Source organism: Aethalodelphis obliquidens, unplaced genomic scaffold (genome assembly GCF_003676395.1).
Source record: "Aethalodelphis obliquidens isolate GAN/ISIS:26980383/991018 unplaced genomic scaffold, ASM367639v1 scaffold122, whole genome shotgun sequence".
In the NCBI taxonomy this organism is placed as follows: domain Eukaryota; kingdom Metazoa; phylum Chordata; class Mammalia; order Artiodactyla; family Delphinidae; genus Aethalodelphis; species Aethalodelphis obliquidens.
The window spans coordinates 788474-809710 of record NW_020838066.1 but is presented as its reverse complement, the minus strand read 5'-3'; the positions used below and the strand labels follow the sequence as shown (position 1 = coordinate 809710).

General features: G+C 54.3%; 1 protein-coding gene across 6 annotated transcripts in view; it reads right to left on the bottom strand.

Annotated features, from left to right (window-relative positions):
* Positions 1 to 337: 337 nt before the first annotated feature.
* FGD3 (FYVE, RhoGEF and PH domain containing 3) overlaps positions 338 to 21237 on the bottom strand; it is a 38352-nt gene continuing 17452 nt past the window's right edge. For 3 of the 6 annotated variants that reach the window (XM_027098384.1, XM_027098386.1, XM_027098385.1), the window contains 12 exons: positions 19775 to 19913; positions 19144 to 19202; positions 16235 to 16381; positions 15798 to 15890; positions 14512 to 14591; positions 13104 to 13134; positions 12072 to 12179; positions 10950 to 11012; positions 2800 to 2922; positions 2361 to 2501; positions 1563 to 1709; positions 338 to 1296 (listed from right to left, as the gene is read on the bottom strand). In XM_027098384.1, coding sequence (XP_026954185.1) covers positions 1054 to 1296; positions 1563 to 1709; positions 2361 to 2501; positions 2800 to 2922; positions 10950 to 11012; positions 12072 to 12179; positions 13104 to 13134; positions 14512 to 14591; positions 15798 to 15890; positions 16235 to 16381; positions 19144 to 19202; positions 19775 to 19913 — 1374 coding nt within the window. In that variant the 3' untranslated portion in view covers positions 338 to 1053. The remainder of the gene's footprint in view (positions 1297 to 1562; positions 1710 to 2360; positions 2502 to 2799; positions 2923 to 10949; positions 11013 to 12071; positions 12180 to 13103; positions 13135 to 14511; positions 14592 to 15797; positions 15891 to 16234; positions 16382 to 19143; positions 19203 to 19774; positions 19914 to 21237) is intronic. The other 3 variants (XM_027098387.1, XM_027098388.1, XM_027098389.1) reach the window with 3 other exon arrangements.

The following is a 21237-nucleotide window of genomic DNA, read 5'->3' as shown; positions in this document are numbered from 1 at the left end:
CCCTCGGGGCTCTGGTGCAAATAGACCTTCCCGACATCTTTGTGAGTAGCCAGCACTCCCACGATCCCGTATCTAAGTCTGGCTCCACTTGCTACAGGGGCAAATGGCCCTGTCTACCTCACTAGCATGACCAGGGACACAGAGCAGGTCTCCAGGCATGGTACCTTATCTGAGGCCCCGCTGTCTAATGCCGCTGCATCCTGGGGCAACCACAGGGGTGTTACTTGCACCCTGCAGGCCTGGATTGGGGTCCAGGGCGTCATTACCGGCTGTGCCCAGCTGTTACCCTCATTCTCCAGCCAACCAGGCCCACTGTGGGGAGACCCTGCCCCAAGGCTGTGTCCACCTGTTGGCTGCCAGCATTTATTTATGTAGATAAGCACTGTCCACCACCGACCAGGTGAGGCAGGCACAAATCTCAGGCCACAGATCACGACGCCTGTGTGGTCCCCCTGTAGTTTCGCAGCATGGCTATTCAGGAACCCACCACTCGCTCCCTTAGGCATCTCCAAATGGGGTGGCGAGCTACGAGGTGGCACAGGGTGTGCCCAGTCCCCGGGAGAGGAAAGAGGAGAGAGGTGGAGTCCGGGGGGCCAGTATGGTTCAGCTCACATGGATGTAGATGGTATAGATGGGTGGGCAACCATCAGGAGGGGTGGCATGACTGCAGACATCCACCAGGTGTCCTGGGCACCACCCATGAGCTCCTTCTGTCTTCTGGCGCAGATGACCCCTCACTGCCCACTCAGATGGAGTTTTCTTGACAGTCACCCCACGCCCCGCTCTGGGCCACACTGCTGGGCCTGCAGGCAGAGGCCCGGGTCTTTGAGGGACGTGCTGGGTGACCCTGGGCAATTGGCTGCCCCTGTTTGGGCCTCATTTTTCTCCTCTCTGACGTGGAGGAACCCTCCAGGGCCAAGTGCTATGTGGCCTGTTGGTCCCTCAGCAATCCAGGCTCCCTTCATGCCTGCATGTGGCCTGATGCCACCTCTCAGATGAGTACAGGCCCTGCCACGGTGGCTGTACAGCTAGGAGACACGGCAGAGACTCAGCTCATGGGGCAGCTGGGGTCTGGGGCTGCTGGGCCCCTGGGCTGGCCTGGGCCAGGTGCCCGTGGGCTGCTGAGCTCAGGGCCTCCAACCACTGCTGCTGCAGCTCGGCGGACGGGGCACTCAGGTACAAAGACTGCTGGGCCTGCTGCAGCTGCCACATGTGTCCAGCATCCAGCCTCTCTGCGGGCTCTGGCACACTCACCCTGCAGCCAGAGAGGGGGATGGCATGCAGCAGCTGGCCATCCTGCAGGAAAGGAGAGGAGCGTCAGCACCCCGGCCTCTGGAGTCCTGGCATCACTAAATACCATCTCCCACAAGTGGGCAGCAGAAGGGTGATTCTGGACAGCCGAGGAAACTGAGGCCCTAGGGTCACATGAGCCACCCACCATGTGGGGTTGGGCCCAGGCTGCATGGCCCAGGCCTATCTGGGCGCCGCGGGCTTGAGGCTGTGGGCTGCCGGAGCAGGGTGGACCCCCACCCCCAGTGTGGCCCAGCGGACAGAGGACACACCTGGCTGCCTCCTCGAAGGTGCAGCACCAACTCCAGGGAGTCCGACTCAGAGATGGCAGCCCACACCTTGCTCCAGGCTGTGCCGCCATCCGACACCAGCAGGGGGCCACAGAGCAGGCTGGGCGGGGGGTCCACAGTGGCTGGCTTCTGAGGACACAGAGGACAAGTCAGGTGGAGTCTCCCTTGTAAGAGCCACTCTCCAGGAAGCACCAAGGCTGAAGCTTTTGGGGGAGAGAGGAGGGGGAGACAGACTGGACAAGGCCTGGGCCAGCCTGAGCTTCCCCAGGGCACTGCAAGGCCACTTGGGATTGGGCTGGACCTTCTAGGCAGTGAGACCACAAGAAGGGTCAGGACAGAAATAAAGATAAGGTAGGAAAAAATGGAACAGCAGGGAACCAGAATGTGGCGGCTGTTGATGATTTCCCTGTACACACACACACCTCTCACACGTAACATCACATACCCCACACACATTCACATCCTCCAGGACCAGGAAGAAATAAGTTTCTGTTGTTTAAGCTGTCCATCCTATGGTATTTGTTATACAGCCTGAACTGACTAATGCACCATCTAACCCCTGAGTGCAAACGGTTCCCAAGCTCTCGGCCATGACTGGATCCTAAGAGCCCAACACGCACACACGTGATATTTGGCATTCAACTGCTAGCTGCTCTCAGTGGCCTATGGACCCAACTGAGCCCTACCAGTCCTGGTCCCAGGGAAGGCGACAGCACTAGGAGCACAGTCTATCAAGGCTTCTGGGGTCTTGTGTCTGGAAGGCTCACCCAGCCCACCCACCTCTGTGCTCTGCTTGGGCTCCAAGGGCTCCTCGAGGCCGGGGCTCGAGGGGGCCACCGGCTGGGTCAGGAAACACTCTCCGCAGACACGGCTCTGCCTGCCGTTCTCAGCCTTGAACTCGGAGCACTTCCCACAGATGACCTGCAAGACAAGGGCACCTGTGACCCCAATGCCCAGGGACAGAAGACTATCCAGAAGGAGGCTGGAAGGAGAGGTGTAACGGCATGTGGAGGGGAAGGGCTTGTCTGTGAGACATGGGAGTCGGGAGCCTTGTCCACAGGGCAGAGACCCCAAGTCTGGCCCCTGCTGGGCCTCCAGAGCCTGCCTTCTTGCTCAGAAGTTCCAGGATCCAGGGGTCTGTGTGCATGGAAAGAAGATTTGGAGGAGGAACTAAGCACATGGAGGTCCCAGCAGCTGGCCTCCTTCCACCTGGACTCACCGCCCCGCACAGCTTGCAGTGGCGCTTCCTTTTGGTGATGGAGTTGAAGGTCTCGCCGCAGCTGCTGCAGCCCTGCTTCTCCTTGTCACGTCTGGTCTTAGAGGACCCTCTCCTGGGCTCAAGCTGTGGGAGGCAAACGGCTGCAGTCAGCTTCCCAGCACATGTGGAGTGGCAGCTGTGCGATACACAGGCAATGCACATGCAGGGCAAGAAAGCCGGACGTGCAGAAGGGAATTAAGCAGGAGCCACACTGGCCATGGCCCCCTGCCCAGCCTCACTCCCCAGAAGCTGCCCTGCTGTCACACGGGGTGAGATTCCAAGGGGAACAGGAACTCTATGCTTGGAATGACTTGTCCCACCACGGAGGTCAGTGACTTTGCGTGTCTGCAAAGATAACCACCGGAACCCACACTGGGGGGAACGGTGGCTGCTCTGCACAGGAGCCCAGACGCCAAGTACTGGGGTGTCTGCACCCAGCATCCAGCCAGGTGGCCCTTGCTTCCATGCTCTGCCCTTTATTGGACCCCAGAGCATGGTCCCTGCTCCATGCCAGGCACTCAGAGGTGTGCAGTTGCCTGCCCAACACGTGTGAGAGCACTCTCCAGGGGTGGGAGCAGGGTCAGGGGCTGGACTCCCCTCTCTATCTCCTCCGATGCTGCCTGAATTTCCCACAAAAGAGGGCAGTGATGAGTCCTTTCAGCAAGACAACGGGAAGTCATGAAACATGGTGTGTGTTCAGAGAGGTTAGAAGATCTTTAAGACTAGTCACAAGAACACACTATAAAATGCTTTTACTTCTTTTTTGTTTGTTTGTTTTCTTTTACGTTTAAACAAGCTGTTTTGTGTAAGGTTTCTCAAAAAGTTTTACAAGAACCACATCAAACTCCTTGGAGCAAAGAGGAATTGGAGAGTGGCAGGCAGCGGTGGGAGAGAGGTTTTCATTTTATTCTATCACTTTACTTTTTTTTTAAAAAAAGTATTTATTCCTTTTTTAGTTAAACATATTTACAAATTTTAAAAAATCTAATGCAGTCTAAAACTAAGGAACAGGTATATAAATCATACATGGGAGGTAGATGTCAAGGCGACATGTTGGAAGACTGTTTAAAGGTGTCAAGTTATATTGCTAAGGGAAACAAGCAAGTTGCAAAATAATGTACAGTAGCGTATAATGTTTATACCAAAAAGAGTACGTGCATGAAAAAAAGACTGGAAGGAAGCACACCTGATGATCTTATTGGCTGTTTGGGGTAGAGTAACTCTTATCTGACTCTCTCATCTGGATTTTCTCAAGTGTTCACCGAGAACAGTTTGTGAAAGAGGAAGAAAACCAATAGACATATAGAAAAGCAAACCAGCCACTCACTGACCAGCCCCCCTAACCCCCCCACCTCCTGCCTCACATTCCCATTGAGGACTGTGTTCCCTCTGCACTGTGGACAGCGGTTTGAGAGCTGGGTGAGGGAACCTATGTGGTCCACTCTGATTGCCTTCCCCTGGCCATCAGTCGTGTCCAGGACCCCAGCCCCACCAGATGCAAGGGCTTGGGAGGTGAGCAGGAGGCAGGAGGGAGTGAAGGTGGGAGTGGGCACCGACCATGCAGGGTGAGGCTGGGGTGGGGGCTCAGTAGCGCTGATTAGGTTTCCCCATATGATTAGGAGTGGTGCAAGTTGGGGGACAGCTCCCAGGCCCTTGCCCTGCCCCTCATCAGCCATGAGACCCTGCACGAGTCACTTCTCCTCTCCAAGCTTGGTTTCCTCATCTGTAAAGTGGGGTGAGGAACCGCCCCTGGCCCTGAACCCCGTCACAGCACAAGAATCCTGACTGGTTTTGCTGATCGCCCTTATGTTACCATGGCTCTCAGGAAATGCCCCGTCCCAGCCCCTTAGCATTTCCTCTCTGTGTGGGTAGGGGGCGCTGGGGTCCCAGCAGAGAACACAGTCAATTCACCACAAACTTAAGATTTTAAGAAATGTCACAGATATGTATCAAATTCCCCAGGATGTCAGAACTAGAATGGCTACTGGAAGTGCTTGTCTCAACCTCTCCCTTGCACAGATGGGGAAACTGAGGCCCAGAGACACTTTTTCTGTTTAAAAAAGAAACACTTAAAATAAGTTTAACATTAGTGTTTCTGAGCAGAATAAAATGAGGTCTGAGATTTGTTTTAAAATATTCCAGAAGAAAGAAGAGTATGTGGGGGTGGGGTGAGGATAGGGGTGGAAAGACAGATAAAACATGAACAGCACGAAGCTGAAGTTGCTCCAGGCTGGTGTGGGGGTCTCGCTGTCTGTTATTTCTACTTGTGTGTGTCCAAAGCTTCCCTAATAAAAATTTGAACAAAATAAGCTAAAAATATGTTTAATATAAACTCTGCAAGTTTAAGGAGAAAGAGATGCACTGGTTGGGGGTGAGGGAGACAGAAGGGAGGGGTTTGGGCATTGGAGGCTGTTACGGGCTGAATTGTGTCCCCCAAAAGTCATAGTTTGCAGTTCTAACCCCCAGCACCTCAGACTGTGACTGTATTTGGAGAGAGGGCCTTTAAAGAGGTGATTAAGGTAAAATGAGGTCACTAGGGTGGGACTTAATCCAATATAACTGGTGTCCTTATAAGAAGAGGAGATTAGGACATGGTCACACACAGAGGCAAGACCATGTGAGGACACAGGGAGAAGATGGCTATCTACATGCCAAGGAGAGAGGCCTGTGAACAAAAAAAGAACAAAGAGTGCCACTCATCATCCCGTTATATAAGGGTTAAGATGCACCCACTGCAGTCACCCACGACAGTGCACCCGGGAGGGAATTCAGGATGAAAAAAACAAGATGAGGCATTCTGTGTGTTGGAGAAACAGGCCCCAAGATAGAGGCACATCTCAGAAAGAATTTCAGTGACCCCAGATTCTTGCATCTTCCCATGCAGAGAAAATCACTTAAAAGTATTAACTTAAGATATCTGTTCTTCGTGATATAGCAGGAATCTTTTACCAAAATGTATGCTTGACTACATGTATTTCCTAGCCAAAAAATTCGTACATATACTGGCTCCTCCCCTCCCTCTTACAAGCAGTTCCTCAGAGCTGTCTCCCAGGCTATAGTCCTCAGTAAGATCCTGAGTAAAACTTAAACTCATCGCTAAGTTGTGTGTTTTTCTTTAAGTCGACAGGCCTCAGGAGAAACCAGCCCTACCAACACCTTGATCCTGGACTTCCAGCCTTCAGAACTGTTAGAGAATAAGTGTCTGTGGCATTTTGTTAAGTAGCCTGAGCACACTAATTCTGGCCTATGCTTCCAAGCTCTGCTGCCTCTGCTCATAGACCCCACTGCGGGCCCCACCACTGTGAGGCCAGTGCTGGCCCCCTGGTACGAGGAGCCCTGGGACCAGCTGGTGCCTCTGAGGGTGATAGGGACGCTTGCTCTGCCCAAGACCCCATCACCCTCCTCCTCCATCTCATGACCCCTGACCCCATGGACACTGGGTGTAAGAAAACCTTGGGCCCCCTCTCAGTTTATTCCATGCAGCTCAGGACCACAGAGCCCTGTGGGTGGAAAATGGGTGGCACAGACCCGACAAGCAATACTGATGCTCCCCACAGCCACATGCCTTACTGGAGGCCACCCCTGTCACCCGGCCTTGGCTGCCAGCCACACTCTAGCCCTGAGGCACATCTGTCTGCCCCACTCAGGGCTCCTTCCCTTGAGACCATCTCTCAGGACTGCTGGGGCTCAGACATGAGAAGAGAGAGGAGGGGCCATCCCTGGGTCTGCTGTGGCCCAGGAGCCTCAGCCCTCTACCAACCTTCATGGTGACCCTGCCATGCCTGTTTTCCAGGTGAGAACACCAAGGGCACTCGAGGTGGGAGTGGTCAGTGGCAGGTGGCTGGATCCGCGTCTTGCCTTCAAGCACTTACATGTGCTGCAGAACCTGGGCTCTCCAGACTCTGCGAACAGCGCTGCACAACTGCTGAGAACACAGGGAGGCCATGGGGGCTACTGGGGCATCCCTGAGGGGCAGGGCTGCCCACAAGATGGAGGAGAGGCTGTAGCGGGTCAGGGGTATGTGGCCAAGAGCTCAGGTGCTGAGGACCCCGTCCTGGCCAGAGGGACCAGAGGGCAGTTCCTAGAGCCAGGCATCTTGGGGCTGGGGCTTGGAAGAGCGACCCATCCTGGCTTCCTTTTTTTAGGCTGCAGTTCGGTGATCAGACAGGGTCTGAGTACCAGCTTTCTTGGCTGGGTACCAGCTTCCTCGGTACTGAAGACCGTAAGCCACCATGGCCCATGCTTGATGCGGCTCCCCCAGGCAGTTCCCGACACCGAGGGCTGGTGACCAGGTGGCTGAGGTGAGCCCACCTGCATCGTTGAGGACAGGTCTTCCTGGCCAACCATACTTCCTTTTTGGATGAGGATATAGAATAAGTCAACCAAAGGGAGGGGCTCAGATTTTCTTTTTGGATGTGGAGACATTGGAAAGGCCTGGGCCAAGTCCAACCAGGGAGGTGTGGAACCGTGGCTTCCCTAGTAACAGCCAAGCGACTTCACCCAAAGCGCTCCAAATGCGCAAGCGTGGGCCTGGGAGGTCTGTGCTGAGGGCCTGTTTTACTCAACATCTTCTCTTCAGCAGATTCACTTACAAAGCAGGGAAGCAGAAGGAAAATTCAGGGAAGAATTGGGTCCCAAACAGTGGCCCTGCCAACCAGGCTCAGAAGATGGAGCCACAGTTATCATCAGTCCTAAAGGGTGTGGACATAGGCCTGGGTCTTAGGCCTGGCCCTGTGGTGGGTGCAGTCCAGGCCCTCTGCCCTTCACAGGCAGCCCTGTCCTGGGCTTGGGGTGGAAGGGCGGCACTAAGTTTGTGCATGCTGAACGACGGGTGGCGGGGATGGGGCCTTTCACGACATCGTGGAAGGGTCCATATGTTGCCATGGTGGCTCTGGAGCCCAGGGAGGCCTTGACAGTTCTGTGCTTCCGTGAAGAGAGACGCAACTTTTGCAGAACGGGGAAGTCTTTGTATTCTGCAAGACTCCCTTGCAAAACTTCCTGGTTTGGGTTTAGCTTTTCTTAGGAAAGAGGGCCTAGTGGGAACTGTGTGTCTGAGGACAACACCAGGAAATCAAATGAGCACACCAAGAGTGAGTTTACATTTCCTCTCCAAAAGCTTACATCTGGCATGTTGTAGCAAAGATCACTCTTTCTAGTGCCAGAATTAAAACCCACTTTGGGGTACTTTCCACAAATATCCACTGAGCACATCTCGGACTCGCCCTGTATGGCAGGAGCTTCACGGAGCTGCCCTCCTGGGTCCACCAAAACCTGTGCTCATCAGAAACACAAATGAGAAAAACCATGGCCGGGCCATGTGTGCTGGGGCTGGAGCTGCAAGTCTGTTGCTGACGAGCATTTGTCTGTTGTAGGGCCTGGGCCTGGCTTGGGGTGGATAAAGGGACTGGGACAAGGAGACCTGAACTTGAACTGTGATCCCAAGCATTTGGCAAGTCAATGGTGCTGCAGAGCCCTTGGAAGGCTGAGCCCCTGTGTAGAAGAAGGTGGGGTGGCCCGCATATCCACTGGCTGGGCGTCGCCATCGATGCGCAGCAAGTCTGCAGCCTGGCCTGGGCAGACCCCTGGACCGCGCTGAGGCCCTGAGCCTCAGGGGCTCTCAGCTACCTTTTCACCTGTCAAAGGAGTTGGGCAACTAATCGGAGGGGCACCCGAGTGGCCAACAGACACCTGACACAGCTCCTCTCTCTCTTCTCCACACCCAAGGGAAGGTGAGGGCAGAGGGGGAGGAGTTGCCCAAGGCCTCATGTCAGGACCCACTCCACGTGTTAAAACATTAAACATGGGACCTTCAGGTCCCTTCCAGCTACAACATTCTCCGATGGGCACTGCCCGTCGTGTGTGCCAGCCCCACCTCCTGCTCCTCTGTCTCTGCCTGGGCACTGGATCTTCCTCAGCCCTGTCTCCCTGACCACACAGCCCACAGCCACTTCTACTTTACCCCGCATCCACGGACTGAGGCCTGCCCGTGGACTCACCCTACAAAGAGTGGGGGTTGCTCACGGCCCTTGATGCCTTCCGGCATGCCCCAGGCCAAGGGTCGGATAGCAGAGGGCCCTGCAGGGGGTCCAGCTCAGCTCCCCTGCAGAGACAGGGAGAAGCAGTGCTTCATGCAAAGGGCCATCATGGAGGTTGTCAGAGACCCTGGCCAAGGGACCCTGGAGCTGATTGGAAAGCTGAAGAGGCCCCATGTGTCATTCTTCTCTGGGCAGTTAGTTACACAGATGAAGCTTGAGTGTGCAAGCTGCTTTTCATGATGTTCCTAGACGTTCCAGAAAGGAGCCCAATAGCACACTGCCAGCCTCACACGCACAGTTTGGTGATTCAGAAAGCTGATGGTGGGTTGCTTCATGTGAGAAACACTTGTCAGTGACTCTGGGGTCAGCTGCGAAGGCTTCACAGATGAGGCCTTGGGGCACAGCAGGCATAATTGAGGCATTCTGCACAGAGGGGATAGCAGGTGCAAAGGCCCTGGGACATGGCCAGGTGAGGTAGGCCAGGGCATGGTGGGGGAGGGTGGGCTGAAAGGAAGGCAGGGCCAGACAGAGCCACAATGCAGGAAGCCCCTCAGGGAGTTTGAGGGGCTGTGACAAGACCATCTCTCCCCTGCTGGTAATGCTGCTTTCAGATTTCCTGGCTGAGTTCAAACAAATTAGCACAGGCTCCCTCTGGTTCTCGCAGTGCCACCCTGTGGCAGCAGTAGCACTCAAATAAGGGGGTTCCCTCCTCTCACTTGGTCCCTGAAGCCCATCATGCCCTAGAAATGCTCCATCCCTCCATGGGAGCCCAAAAACTCCTCAAGGTTTTCCCAGTGCCTGGCAGTCAGAGACACATCGGGTCAGGGGTCGTGTGGTGACCTGGCAAAGCTTCTGCTCTTGTAACAGAGCAGGGGACTGGAGCATCTGGGCACACCTGTTCTGGGGCCTCAGCTGGGGCCCAATGCTACCCAGCAGCATGGATTGTGTGGGAGGAGGGGACTAGTTTTCTTACTAAAAATCTAAGCCAGGACAGGGACATTTACTCCCCGTGAGGAGCTAGACATCCGTCCCTCCCTCTGCTGCTGTCCCAGGAAAGTCAAGTCCCACCACAAGGCCTTTGAGGCAAAGGCCAGGTCTCCTCACCTATCAAGCCCGTTTCCTGTTCCTAAAATGGGTTGACCCTAACAGGTGCCAACCCAGAATGGCTGTGATGACCAGCAGGGTGGCCCTCGTAGCCAGAAAAGAAGGAGCTCTGCAAGTTGGTGCGAAATTCAGGCAGACTTTGCTGTCCAACTGGGGAGCACCTGCCACCAAGGGAGTGCTGGCCCAGATGAGGGATGTGAGAAAGTGAAGTCAGGGGGAGGGAAGGAGAGGCAGGCCCAGTGGAGAGAATGTGGGGGCTGGACCAACCTACCCATGGAAGAAGTTCCGCTTTAGGAGCAAAGCCCCTGTTAGGGGTCAGGCTGGGGCTCAGGCCTCCACTCATTCCTTCTGAGCCCGGAAAACTGAGGGATAGGGCAAAGCAAAGATGCCCAGGAGAATCCCCTCTCAGGATGCAGGGTACAGCACCTCCTTGGTAGTCTAGGCTTATAAATGTCATCAGACTTCACGACTATTAGGCCCAGTGGTTAATAATGATGCTTCCCTGTACTGGATACTCACTGCATGCGAGGCGCACATATTTACCCTGTTACTAATCTCCCAAACTGACAGAGCAGGAGGGACTCCGGCATAGTCCCGGGGCCTGGCCCTGTCGGGGTGGGGACATGCACACAGGCTATCTGACCCTGGACCACGCCTTCTCCGCCCACATTGACTGAGCCTCCTGAGGGCCAGGTACCGCCTTGATCCACATTTCATCCAGGCATACTTTACCTGTGGTAAAGAGCACAAGTCTTCAGAAGAACTCAGCTGTGTAACCTTCACCCACCCAAGGAAATGGACATTTGGGTCCCAGCGGGCTTGCCCCAGCCCTCCACCAACAGGCCCCAGAGGCCATCACTGTGAGGACCCAGGTCACATGGAAGGGGGAGGCTAAACCCTCACCCTCAGGTCACCCTGGTCTGACCCCAACTTCCACCTCCCGCCCCTGTCAAAGCTGGGGGGGTCACTCACCCCTGCAGCACCCCCTCCACCAGTGGGTACCGCTGCAGGCACCTCTGGGTTGGCGCTCACCATCTGGAGGGGACAAGACAGCTGGCATGAGCAGAGGTCTGTGGCCACATGCTGACATCCAAGGCAGTGCTGGAATGCCACCATTCCTTCTGTCTGGTCACAGGGTCAGGAGGAAGACTGTCGGGGCCTGGTGTTTGCTGTGACTTTGGGAATCTGTCCTCCCTGGCCTGAAGGCATCTCAGAAGAGTTATCATTTCCCAGCTGGGGTGGAGGGCGGTGGGCAGGTATGAACCTCCTTGAGGCCCACCAGGCCTAACCAGCTGCATCACACCATGTGAGGTGGCCCTGGCCTCTAGCTGTCCTCAGGCATCTGTGGAGAGCTCGGTGCCCTGCTTTCTACGGTCAGGCTCTGTCTCTGCACCAACTTTAACGGCAGGTATGAGGTGGGGTGGGGGGTTCTGTTTCCAGGTCACCTCTTTTCAAGGTAGGGGACAGTACTTTCCCTGCCCGGGGACAGCACAAAGTTTTCTTCTAAAATAGTCCAGAAAGCAGACAAAATGGAGATTTGATGCAAATATTAAATGGATAATGAGGTGGCCTGTGGCCCACAGACCAGTGAGACCACAGGGAGGGCCACCCCGGCCTGGTGTCTGGGACTCAGGGCTGCTCAACCAGGCTGGGCTGGGTATCTCTTAGCTTCAGGGATGTCCCTGAGGCATGGAGTGAGGGACCCTCACTGTGAAGTCATGTTTGGTTGTACCTAGACAGAGGGGATGGCCAAGGCCTAGGGTGGACCCATCTGGCCCTGGGTGGGGGGGATCCTGCTTCCTGGCTCCCCCCAGGCCTGGGGACAGCTTCGCATGGGGAGCAAGCTACCCCTGCTGACAAGATCACAGCCCCTAGGTGCATGTGATAGGACAATGCCTCATGTAGCAGCTGTATCCAGGCCTGTCCTTCCCTCCCTCCTGTCCAAGCACTGACCATCCCAGCTATAAGGTACAGGCGTCCCCACATGGATGCCCAATAAAGGTGGGCATGAGGAGAGCATGGGGACTAGCTTCCCCTCCAAGCACCAGTCCTTGTGCAAAGGGCCTGGGTTGCCCCAGGGACACTGGCACTCACAGGCGGGTCTGGAGTGAGAGAGGAATCCTCATCCTGGCCGAAGGAGCCACTGAAGGCCTTGAAAGTCTGGCTGTTCTGCTTGTGCTTCTCAATGGTGGCCTCAATGACCTGAAACAAAACCATAGAGAACAAGGGCCCTCAGAGAGCATTCCAGGAGGGTGAGGACAAGGGTCCCGTGGTCATTGCGTTCTCCCCTGACCAACAGCCTCACATGTCCTCTGAGATGAGGAAACAAGGCTCAGGGATGTGATCAGTGACTGACCGGGTCCCCACTCCAATCTCCATGGCTCCCAGTGCCACCCCACATGCAGTTCTCCAAGCCAAGGGCAGTGCTCTTGGAACATTTTATATGGATTCGAGGCCATGTTTCCACTTCCTGCAACAGCATTCCAAATCTAATATCTGTTTGAATTTCCTTTTCCTCTTCTCACTCAGATTTCTGTCTTATGAATTTTGGGAGCCACTAATGGTGGCTAACCATCACTAATGGTTAGCGTTTGGCCTGGTGGTGGTCTGCCAACCCCGGTCACTGCCTTGGCCTCTGCTCTGATGTGGCCCTCCTGACCTGTGTCCCTACCTATGGCTGGTTCTGAGCTGAGCCTGCTCTGGCTGCCCCAGGACACTGCCTGGCCTGTCTTTGGAAGCACAGGCTCCGTTCTGGAAGTCAAGCTGCTCGTCCTGCAAGACCCACCTCTCCTGCCAGCCACGGAGAGAAAGGACAACACGGACCTACCTTGGAGCTGCCAGACAGTGGAGATCCTCCCCAGGGTGAGGGCACCTCCCTGCATGTCCACCTCCAGGCCTTTATGTTTATTTGTTTACTGGGGAGCCCCAAATAAGAGAATGGATTCAAAGGTTTGTGGAGTCTGAAGGTGCTTATAAACTTGGTCACCCCATCACTTCAAGGTGGATAGATGGGTGGGTAATACCTGGGGGGGACACGGGGCCATCCCATCCCTTGCTCCAACATGAAATGGCCATACCACTCAAGAATTTGGTCATTGGGTTACTTTAAAACTTTAGGAGCTTCACCTGAATCCATTCTTTCTTTTCCTCTTCTGTCCTATAAAAGCCAAAAGAGTATTTTATTCATTTAGTCTTGGATACTGACTCTAAACCACCTGATTCCTCTCAGCCCTGAAGTACATGCCTGTGCTGCTCACTGCCTGGAAGTGCAACTCATGGCTTGGGAGAGTGGCCCCAAAGGCTCTGGAACACTGTGGCCAGCATCACCAGGTGCAGTCAGGCGAGGTCAATTGTGGCCAGGTGGAGTTAAGTGTGGCCTTGTGGGTGCAGGTAGGGTCAGGTGTGGCCAGATGAAGTCAGATGTGGCTAGATGTGGTAAGCTTGGTATGCAGAGCCCTCTGCAGTGGATGTAAACCAACACTTCGGTGGGCCACAATGGGTCATTGCAAAGATCTCACGTCATTGGCGGAAGTGAGAGATGGGCTCTCCCAAGCCCCGCCACAAGTCATGCACCATCTTACAGGGTAGTGTGACAACAGCCACCAAAATTTAAAGTGGACATGCTACCCTTTGGCCAGCAATTTTACTTCAGGAATCTACCAGATGGACGTAACGACACATATGTACAAAACTTGGTTCATGGACACTGCTTGCAGCACCATTTGCGACAGCAAGACCCCAGAGGACCTAGGTGCCCGTCAATGGGAACCAGCCAACGATCATACTGGAAAATTATGCTGCTTTAGAAAATGGTGCTCATATATGGGATGATTTCTGATAAATTAAATGAAAAAAGCAAGATGCAGAACAGACTAGATAGAAAATGGTCATCTGTGCTTTAAAAAATAGATACAGGGCTTCCCTGGTGGCACAGTGGTTAACAATCCACCTGCCAATGCAGGAGACAAGGGTTCGAGCCCTGGTCTGGGAAGATCCCACATGCCGTGGAGCAGCTAAGCCCACGCGCCACAACTACTGAGCCTGCATTCTAGAGCCCGCGTGCCACAACTACTGAAGCCCATGCGCCCTAGAGCCCGTGCTCTGCAACAAGAGAAGCCACCGCAATGAGAAGCCTGCGCACCACAACGAAGAGTAGCCCTTGCTCGCTGCAACTAGAGAAAGCCTGCGCACAGCAACAAAGACCCAACACAGCCAAAAATAAATAAATAAATTTATTTTTAAAAATAAATAAATAAAATTAAAAATAGATACATATGTATGGGGACAGAAATTCCGGAAGGATACTTCAGAGATGGTTAAGAATGTCTGCTGGGGGTGGGGAACAGGGGGTGGGCAGAGGCTTAATTTTCATTGACTTCCCCTTAGTACTGTTACATTTTAAACCACAGATAAGCGAGTAAAATGAACACAAACACATCGAAAGTTTATGCAGTTTAGAAAAGGAAGCCATCTGCTAAAATTTCAGGTCAAACATATTCACACAGCGGCAGACACCAAGGCAGCTGAAACCTACCGAGTTTGTAGCTCCAGGGACCTTTTCTTTCCAGTTATGATGAATGTGTAGGCTGCATTTGACTTGAGGACATCCTGCACCTGAAGGCATACAACAAAGGACAAAACAAAAACAGTAGGTCACTTTTAGCAGGTCCTGAACTGTGGACTCACACTCTCAGACTTGGAGGTCTTTCCCTGAGAAGGGGGGGCAGAGGTGACCCAGTGAGTCTGCAGGGGAGTGCTCAGCTTAGGGTCATGGTTGCTGCGGGCCACTCCGTGAGTCAGTCCATGGTGGAGGGTGGACCACCGACCTGCTCAGGCAGGGCTGGGACCACTCATTCACTGTTCTTGGAACTGTGCCGGCCAAATCTGCCTGCTCTCAGGCCTTCCCAGGAAGTCAGCCCCAGTGCCTTTCCCCACAAAGGTACCCACAGGCACTCCCGACACAGGGATGGGAATCTTAGGAGAAGAGCCAGGAGGATCTCCACTACTCTGCCGGGGTTTCTGAGGCCCCATGGGCAGGTACCTTCTATCTGCAGGTGTCTGCAACAGGGAGCCTTCCCTCATCCCCTCAACACTCTACTCCCACAGCCCTTGGGAGTAGATGTGGCCCACAGGCTGGCCACTGTCAGAAGGGATTTTTTTTGCATCACTAATGCAACCCTTCACTTTTTAGAATAAAGAAATACTTTGATTTAGCCAGTATTTTTGGAGTGCCCGTTAATTCAAAGCACTCTCCCACAGAAGAGGGGGACTGACTCCAGCTCCAGCAGCCCCACAGCACGAGACATCAATGGACGCAAGGAATAGGGACAGCAGGGACAACAGGTCATCTGGACCTTGGGTACAAGTGCCTGCAGAACATCATCTGGGCTCCAAATTGGTGCAGGAATGGAGAGAGCATGGACCAAGGACCAGGGAACAGGCAGGATGGGCACCCCATCTGCATTCACCCCAAGTTTCTCTTAGAGTCTGTAAGTGGGGCCCTTAGGGCTAACTTCACAGGGGACAGGAGATGGCCCAGGTCCTGGCATTGCCCTTCATCCTGCCAACATGAAGCCGGCAGCGCACTGGCCGGTACCCAAGTGGAGGGACAGGGGATCCTGCCCATTCAGCCCAGGATGCTAGGCCAAGGCGCCCTCAGAGATGTTCCCCCATGCCTGGGTCAGGATAGAAGTAAGGCTCAGAGAAGTAGTCAGGCAACCAGTTGCACAGCAGTGAGTACTTTGGTGGCTAAAGCGCTGTGTCCTTACACCTGCTCTGTGCTTTCTCGGGGGAACAGATCGGTGGGAGGGGCTCACCCACCTGGAGGTCGGAAATGTCCATCTTCTCCCGGACACTGAACTTCTGGCCCATGAGCCGCAGTTTGGGCACGCAGTAAAGGATCATGCTGTTGAACTGCGATAGTGACGGGCACGTATGGGGTGAGGGGCGGTTGACTCCACAGAGGAGCACCCCAAGGAGGAGGTGGGGCGTGGCTCTGGCAAGAGTGGGCAGGGCTAGGCGGGGCTGGGCTGAATGTGGGAGTGGTGAGGGCATGCTGGGGGTTGGACTGGGGGAGTGGCTTAGTGGTGGGGCGGGGCTCTGCAACTGGTTGGGCCTGGGTTGGGTGAGGGTGTGGCTGAGTGGCTGGGTAGGCCCAGGCTCTGCCGCTGGGCTGGGTGTGGCGTGGCAGGGGCGTGGTTCTGCAGCTGGGCTGGGCAGGACTGGGCAGGGCTGGGTGTGACCGGTTGGGGGCTCACCAGGAAGAGGTGGCGGTCCTGGGTCGTGCCATTCTTGGCTGATAGCTTCTGGATGTGGCCCTCCTTGATCAGCTCGTTCGCAGGGTTGACGATGTCCTCCTCCCCACCTAGTCTCTCGTATACCTCCAAGAGCTTGTGCATTTTCTCCTGAGAGAGACACGGGGCTCAGGCAGCTGCACAACCACAGGGATTGGAGGCCTGCCGGGGCTGGGGACCCAGAGGTGTGTGGAACCCTGCCCTGCAAGTGTGGTCCAGAACCAAGGAGGGACCACGATCCTGCTGACAACGGTGGGAGGGAAAACACGGGCCTTGTAGAACAGAGGTTCAACTTGCAGAGAGTAATAAATAATAACAACAGTTAGCACCATTGCTATGTGCCACACCCTGTTCTAAACACAATGTGGGTATTAATTAATTTAATTCTAGCACCGGCCTTAAGAGGCAGATGCCATTACTATCCTCAATCTATAGACAGAGAAACTGAGGCACAGAAAAATCAAGTGAGTTGCTGGAGATGTTTCAGCTAGAGAACTGGGACTGGCTCTCTTAGCCTCCACAGTGAAGGGCATTGGGTCACAGGAGATACGTTGGGCAGCTGCAGCTTTTGCCCTGGACAGTCATCCCTTCTTGTGGTAGCCTTACCTGGTTTCCTGCTCCACCCTCAGATGGCCCAGGGCCATGATGAGACCAGACCTCTGCCTACCCGCAGGTCATCGCCCTCTGTTCTCGAGACTGGTTGTGTGGTCATATGGCCAACCCCCACCCTTGTGGTGTGAGGGGAGAGGGTAGGCAGCTCATTGCTCCAGCTCTGGGCCAAGAGGCCATAGGCCCTGACCAGGGGCTTGAGCCAAGAGTGAAGGAGTGAACTCAGCAAAAGGCAGAGCTGAGCCCGCAGGAACCTTAACCCAGCAACAAGGAGCATGGATCCACCATGCTACAGCACCACTGCCCTTGGACCTGACCAATCTTAGCCTGCACTCCCTGGAAGCAGGCTGGTTTGGTAGCTCTTCTGCCTCTGGTATGGAAACAGGTGGTAGATGTGGGCATGGGAGCAGGAGGGGGAGCCAGCACGGAGAGTGAGGAAGAGCAGGCTAGGCAGGGCCAAAGGGCCTTGTGTGTACTGGGGGCTGGGCGTGCAGTGGACATGTAGGAGAGCTTATGTGTGTACCTGTGAGGCAGTGGCAGGCCCGGAGGCTTCTGGACAGGGAGTGACAAAATAAGCAACCCATAGAAAGCTCTTAGTAGAGAAGTACGGACCGGAGACCAGGGAGATTGGAGGTGGGGAGGTTGGGGGGTTGGTCCAGGTTGAGGGGATTAGGGATGGACAGGTGGAAGCATGAAGAGGGTCCCATGAGCCCACATTGATAAGCCTTCCCCCACACCTGACCAGAGCCCCCTGCCGGTCACAGAGGCCTCACCAGACTTGGAGCGAGAACTGCCACACAGTGGACATGCTATTGTGGGACAGGAGTCCACCCCAAGCCCCTCAGAGATGTAGGTCCATGGGGGCTCCTCCATGGGCTCTGTGTGAGCTCATGACCACAGAGTTCCATGAAGCAGCTCTTTCTCCTCCATTAGATTTAGTCTTGGGGAGGAAGAAAAGGGGAGATTAGATAAAAAGTATCTAGAGTGAAATGTCACCTGTTTAGGTTGCCATGGGTGCCCCACTGTGGGCCTGACCTCAGACGCATCTGGTCTGGGGCCTCCAGACCCAATCCCGGGGACAGGCAGGTAATGAGGACACAGGACGTGGACCACACATAGCAAGAGCTGCCCCAAAACAGGCGGCCCGTCTCTCATTTCTCCTTTTTGAGAGATGTGGGGTCAAAGAAATATTTCACTTTCTTTTTCCTCTCAAACAACAGCAGTGCCCATGTGAAAGTAAATAGGTCTCAGGACTGAGGCAACCAGGGCTGGGTAGGGACTGTGGCGGCCTGGAGAGCCAGCCCACTTAGGGGGCACCTCGCCTCGTCCCAGGTTTTAGTGTGGGCCTGGGGTTTTCAGAGTTTTCCAGTAAAGCCAGGAATTTGGATTCTCCTGTGAAATGACCTGATCTCTAATTCTGGGCAAGGATTTAGAAATTCTTACACCATGTCCAGGCAGTGTGCAGGCCAAACAAGGGCCTCTGAAGACAGAGCCCACTGGGTCAAAAGGCATTGGTATGGGCTAGGAGGCCTCCCCATCGGCAGAGCCTATTACTTGGGGGCGTTAGATCAACAAGAGGACACCATCTCCTCCACCTTCAGGCTGTATTTGGAGGTGGGGCCTTTGGTAGGTGATTAAGTTTAGATGAGGTCATGGTCATGGGATGGGGGAGGGGTGGGGCATGATGAGATTAGAGCCCTATTAAGAGAGACACCAGAGAGCTTGCTCTCTTTTTTTGCCATGTGAGGACACAGCGAGAAGGTGGCTGTCTACAAGCCAGGAACCAAATCCGCCAGCACCTTGGTCTTGAACTTCCAGCCTCCGGAATGGTGAGAGTAAATGTCTGCTGTTTAAGCTGTCCAGTCTACAATACTTTGTTAGAGCAGCCCCAGCTGACAGAGCTTCAGTGAGTGAATGAACGAACAAATGAATGATACTAACACCAAAAGCTAACACTAAGTTATGCCAGGTCCTGTTCTGACCACTTCACGTAGAGTGATTTAATCCCCACAACAGCCCAATGAGACAGATTCTGTCAGTGACCTCATTTTACAGATGGGGAAACTGAGGCATGGAGCGCTATATAACTTACCAGCAATCACCAAGCTAGTAAGGGACAGGCCTGTCTGGCTCTCAGTGGAGTCTCTGTCTTCCTGGGGGACAGGTGGGTGAGTATGCATGCTGACAGTACCTGGCCCACCCTGTGCCCTCCCTGCCCCAAACTACTGGTCCCTTGGGCATCTTCCAGGGTCGCCCACACTCACCATTTTCCGAATGGCAGCGTTGGAGTGGTTGGCAGCTGTGGAGATGAGCTCCAAGGACCCTGCAGGAAGAAGACAGAGTCAAGCTGCAGGGCGCCTGGTGGCTCCTCGCCCCACGAGGCTTAGTGTCAGGTTCTGCCCTGCTCCTGCCCTTTCCCACGGTTGTACCAGGCTGCTCATGAGACCTGGCCCTGGGTGTGGGGGTGTGACCCTGCAGAGGCATCCCATTTGCTGGGGGTCCGCTGGGGCTGGCATGCCACTCCCCTGTGCAGACCTTGCCCCATGTTGCCTGCCAGCTGCTGCCCGTGCACCAGGAGCAGCCTTGCCAGCCCCATAAGGTCCTCCATGAGGGCTAAGCTCTGCCAACACTTAGCAGCCCCCTCCACAGAACCATCATCCACCCCTTGCACTGCAATGGGGGCAGGGGCGGTTTTCCCTTACACTCAGACTCTCAGTCACCACCTTGTTTAGGGGTCACTTGGAGCTCTCTCCGTCTCTCTGTCTCTGTCTCTCTCTATCTCTCTGTCTCTCTCTTTCTGTCTCTGACTCTCTGTCTCTCTCAATGTGGGTTTTCAGCAGGGGCCCCAGCTCCCACTGCCCAGGAGCCCCTCAGCCTGTGGCCGGCTTGGCTCACTCTCTGCATCCTTCCAGTCTGGGGCATCCTCTGGGAGCCTCTTCAGATAGTCCTTGAGCAGCAGCTCATAGCGGGGGACCCTCTGCACGGGCTCCAGCATATGGTGCTGCAGCGTCAGGTTTCCGCACATCTCCTGCTTCTGTGGGGGAGATAGAGGCAGTGTGGGGCACCCATGGACACACATGTTGATCCCCCAAGAGGCTGCCTGGAGTACTGTACCCAACTGACTGCAGACCACATCTTACAGCAGAGGAAACTGAAGTTTGGAGAGGTTGAACGATGGAGTAAGGAGCTGGACCCCAGGCAGGCCTGCTCTAGACCCAGCACTGGCCTTTTTATACACATCCCCATTGAAGACTGTTCTGTGGGGACAGCTGGGAGGGCCCAGACATAAGTGAGGGGGTGAGCGTGCAAGGAGTGCAGGCAAAAGGGGAGAAGGAAACACTCTGATAGTATCAGAGCTATCCTCTCTGGGGAAGGACAGGGATGCTGAGAGATGCAGGGGGATCTAGGACCCTACGCTGAGAAATCATGGGTGACCTGATTACAGTGGGATCTGGGGAAAACACAGAAAGTTATCAAGGGGCCACCCCAAATCCGAGCCTGGCCTCCAAATCCTCAGCACAGAGGGACTCTGTGCCCATTAACCCTTCAGGGTACAGTGAGGAATGTAGGTGCACGTATGCATGTGTGAACACATGTATGTACACATATTCACATGTGCCTATGTATTACGTGTGCACATGTATGCATGTATGTGCATGTGGCATATACTTGAAATATTTTTTAAAGAATTACTTTATTTAAAATTGGTGAATGTGGCTAATTAAAACCCCAAAATTTTGTATGGAAAACAAAATCATACATAAAAAATAAAACATCAGTGGAGAAAAATAATTTGCAACACATTTGACAGTTAACAGCTGACATTCTTAACATATAAAAACCTCATGAATCAGTGAGAAAAAGACCAACATGGCAGTAGACAACAGCAACCAGAGGTGTGAACAGGCTGTTTGCAGAAAAAGAAAAAGAAAAGATCAATGCAACATTTTCCTAAGTGCTTCTACTAGCCATTGAGAGATGCTGTGGAGGGAGACCAGCATGTTTGGATCCAGGTCCTATTGAATAATAGTTTCTGATGACATAGATCGCACAAACTTTTTTTTTTTTTTTTTTTGCGGTACGTGAGCCTCTCACTGTTGTGGTCTCTCCCGTTGCGGAGCACAGGCTCCGGACGCGCAGGCTCAGCGGCCATGGCTCACGGGCCCAGCCGCTCCGTGGCATGTGGGATCTTCCCGGACCGGGGCACGAACCCGTGTCCCCTGAATCGGCAGGCGGACTCTCAACCACTGCGCCACCAGGGAAGCCCCGCACAAACTTTTTGAGCCACGATTTTCTCACCCATGAAATGAGAATGATGATTTGTCCCTGGAAGTTATTTTAAGGATCAAAGCATCAAT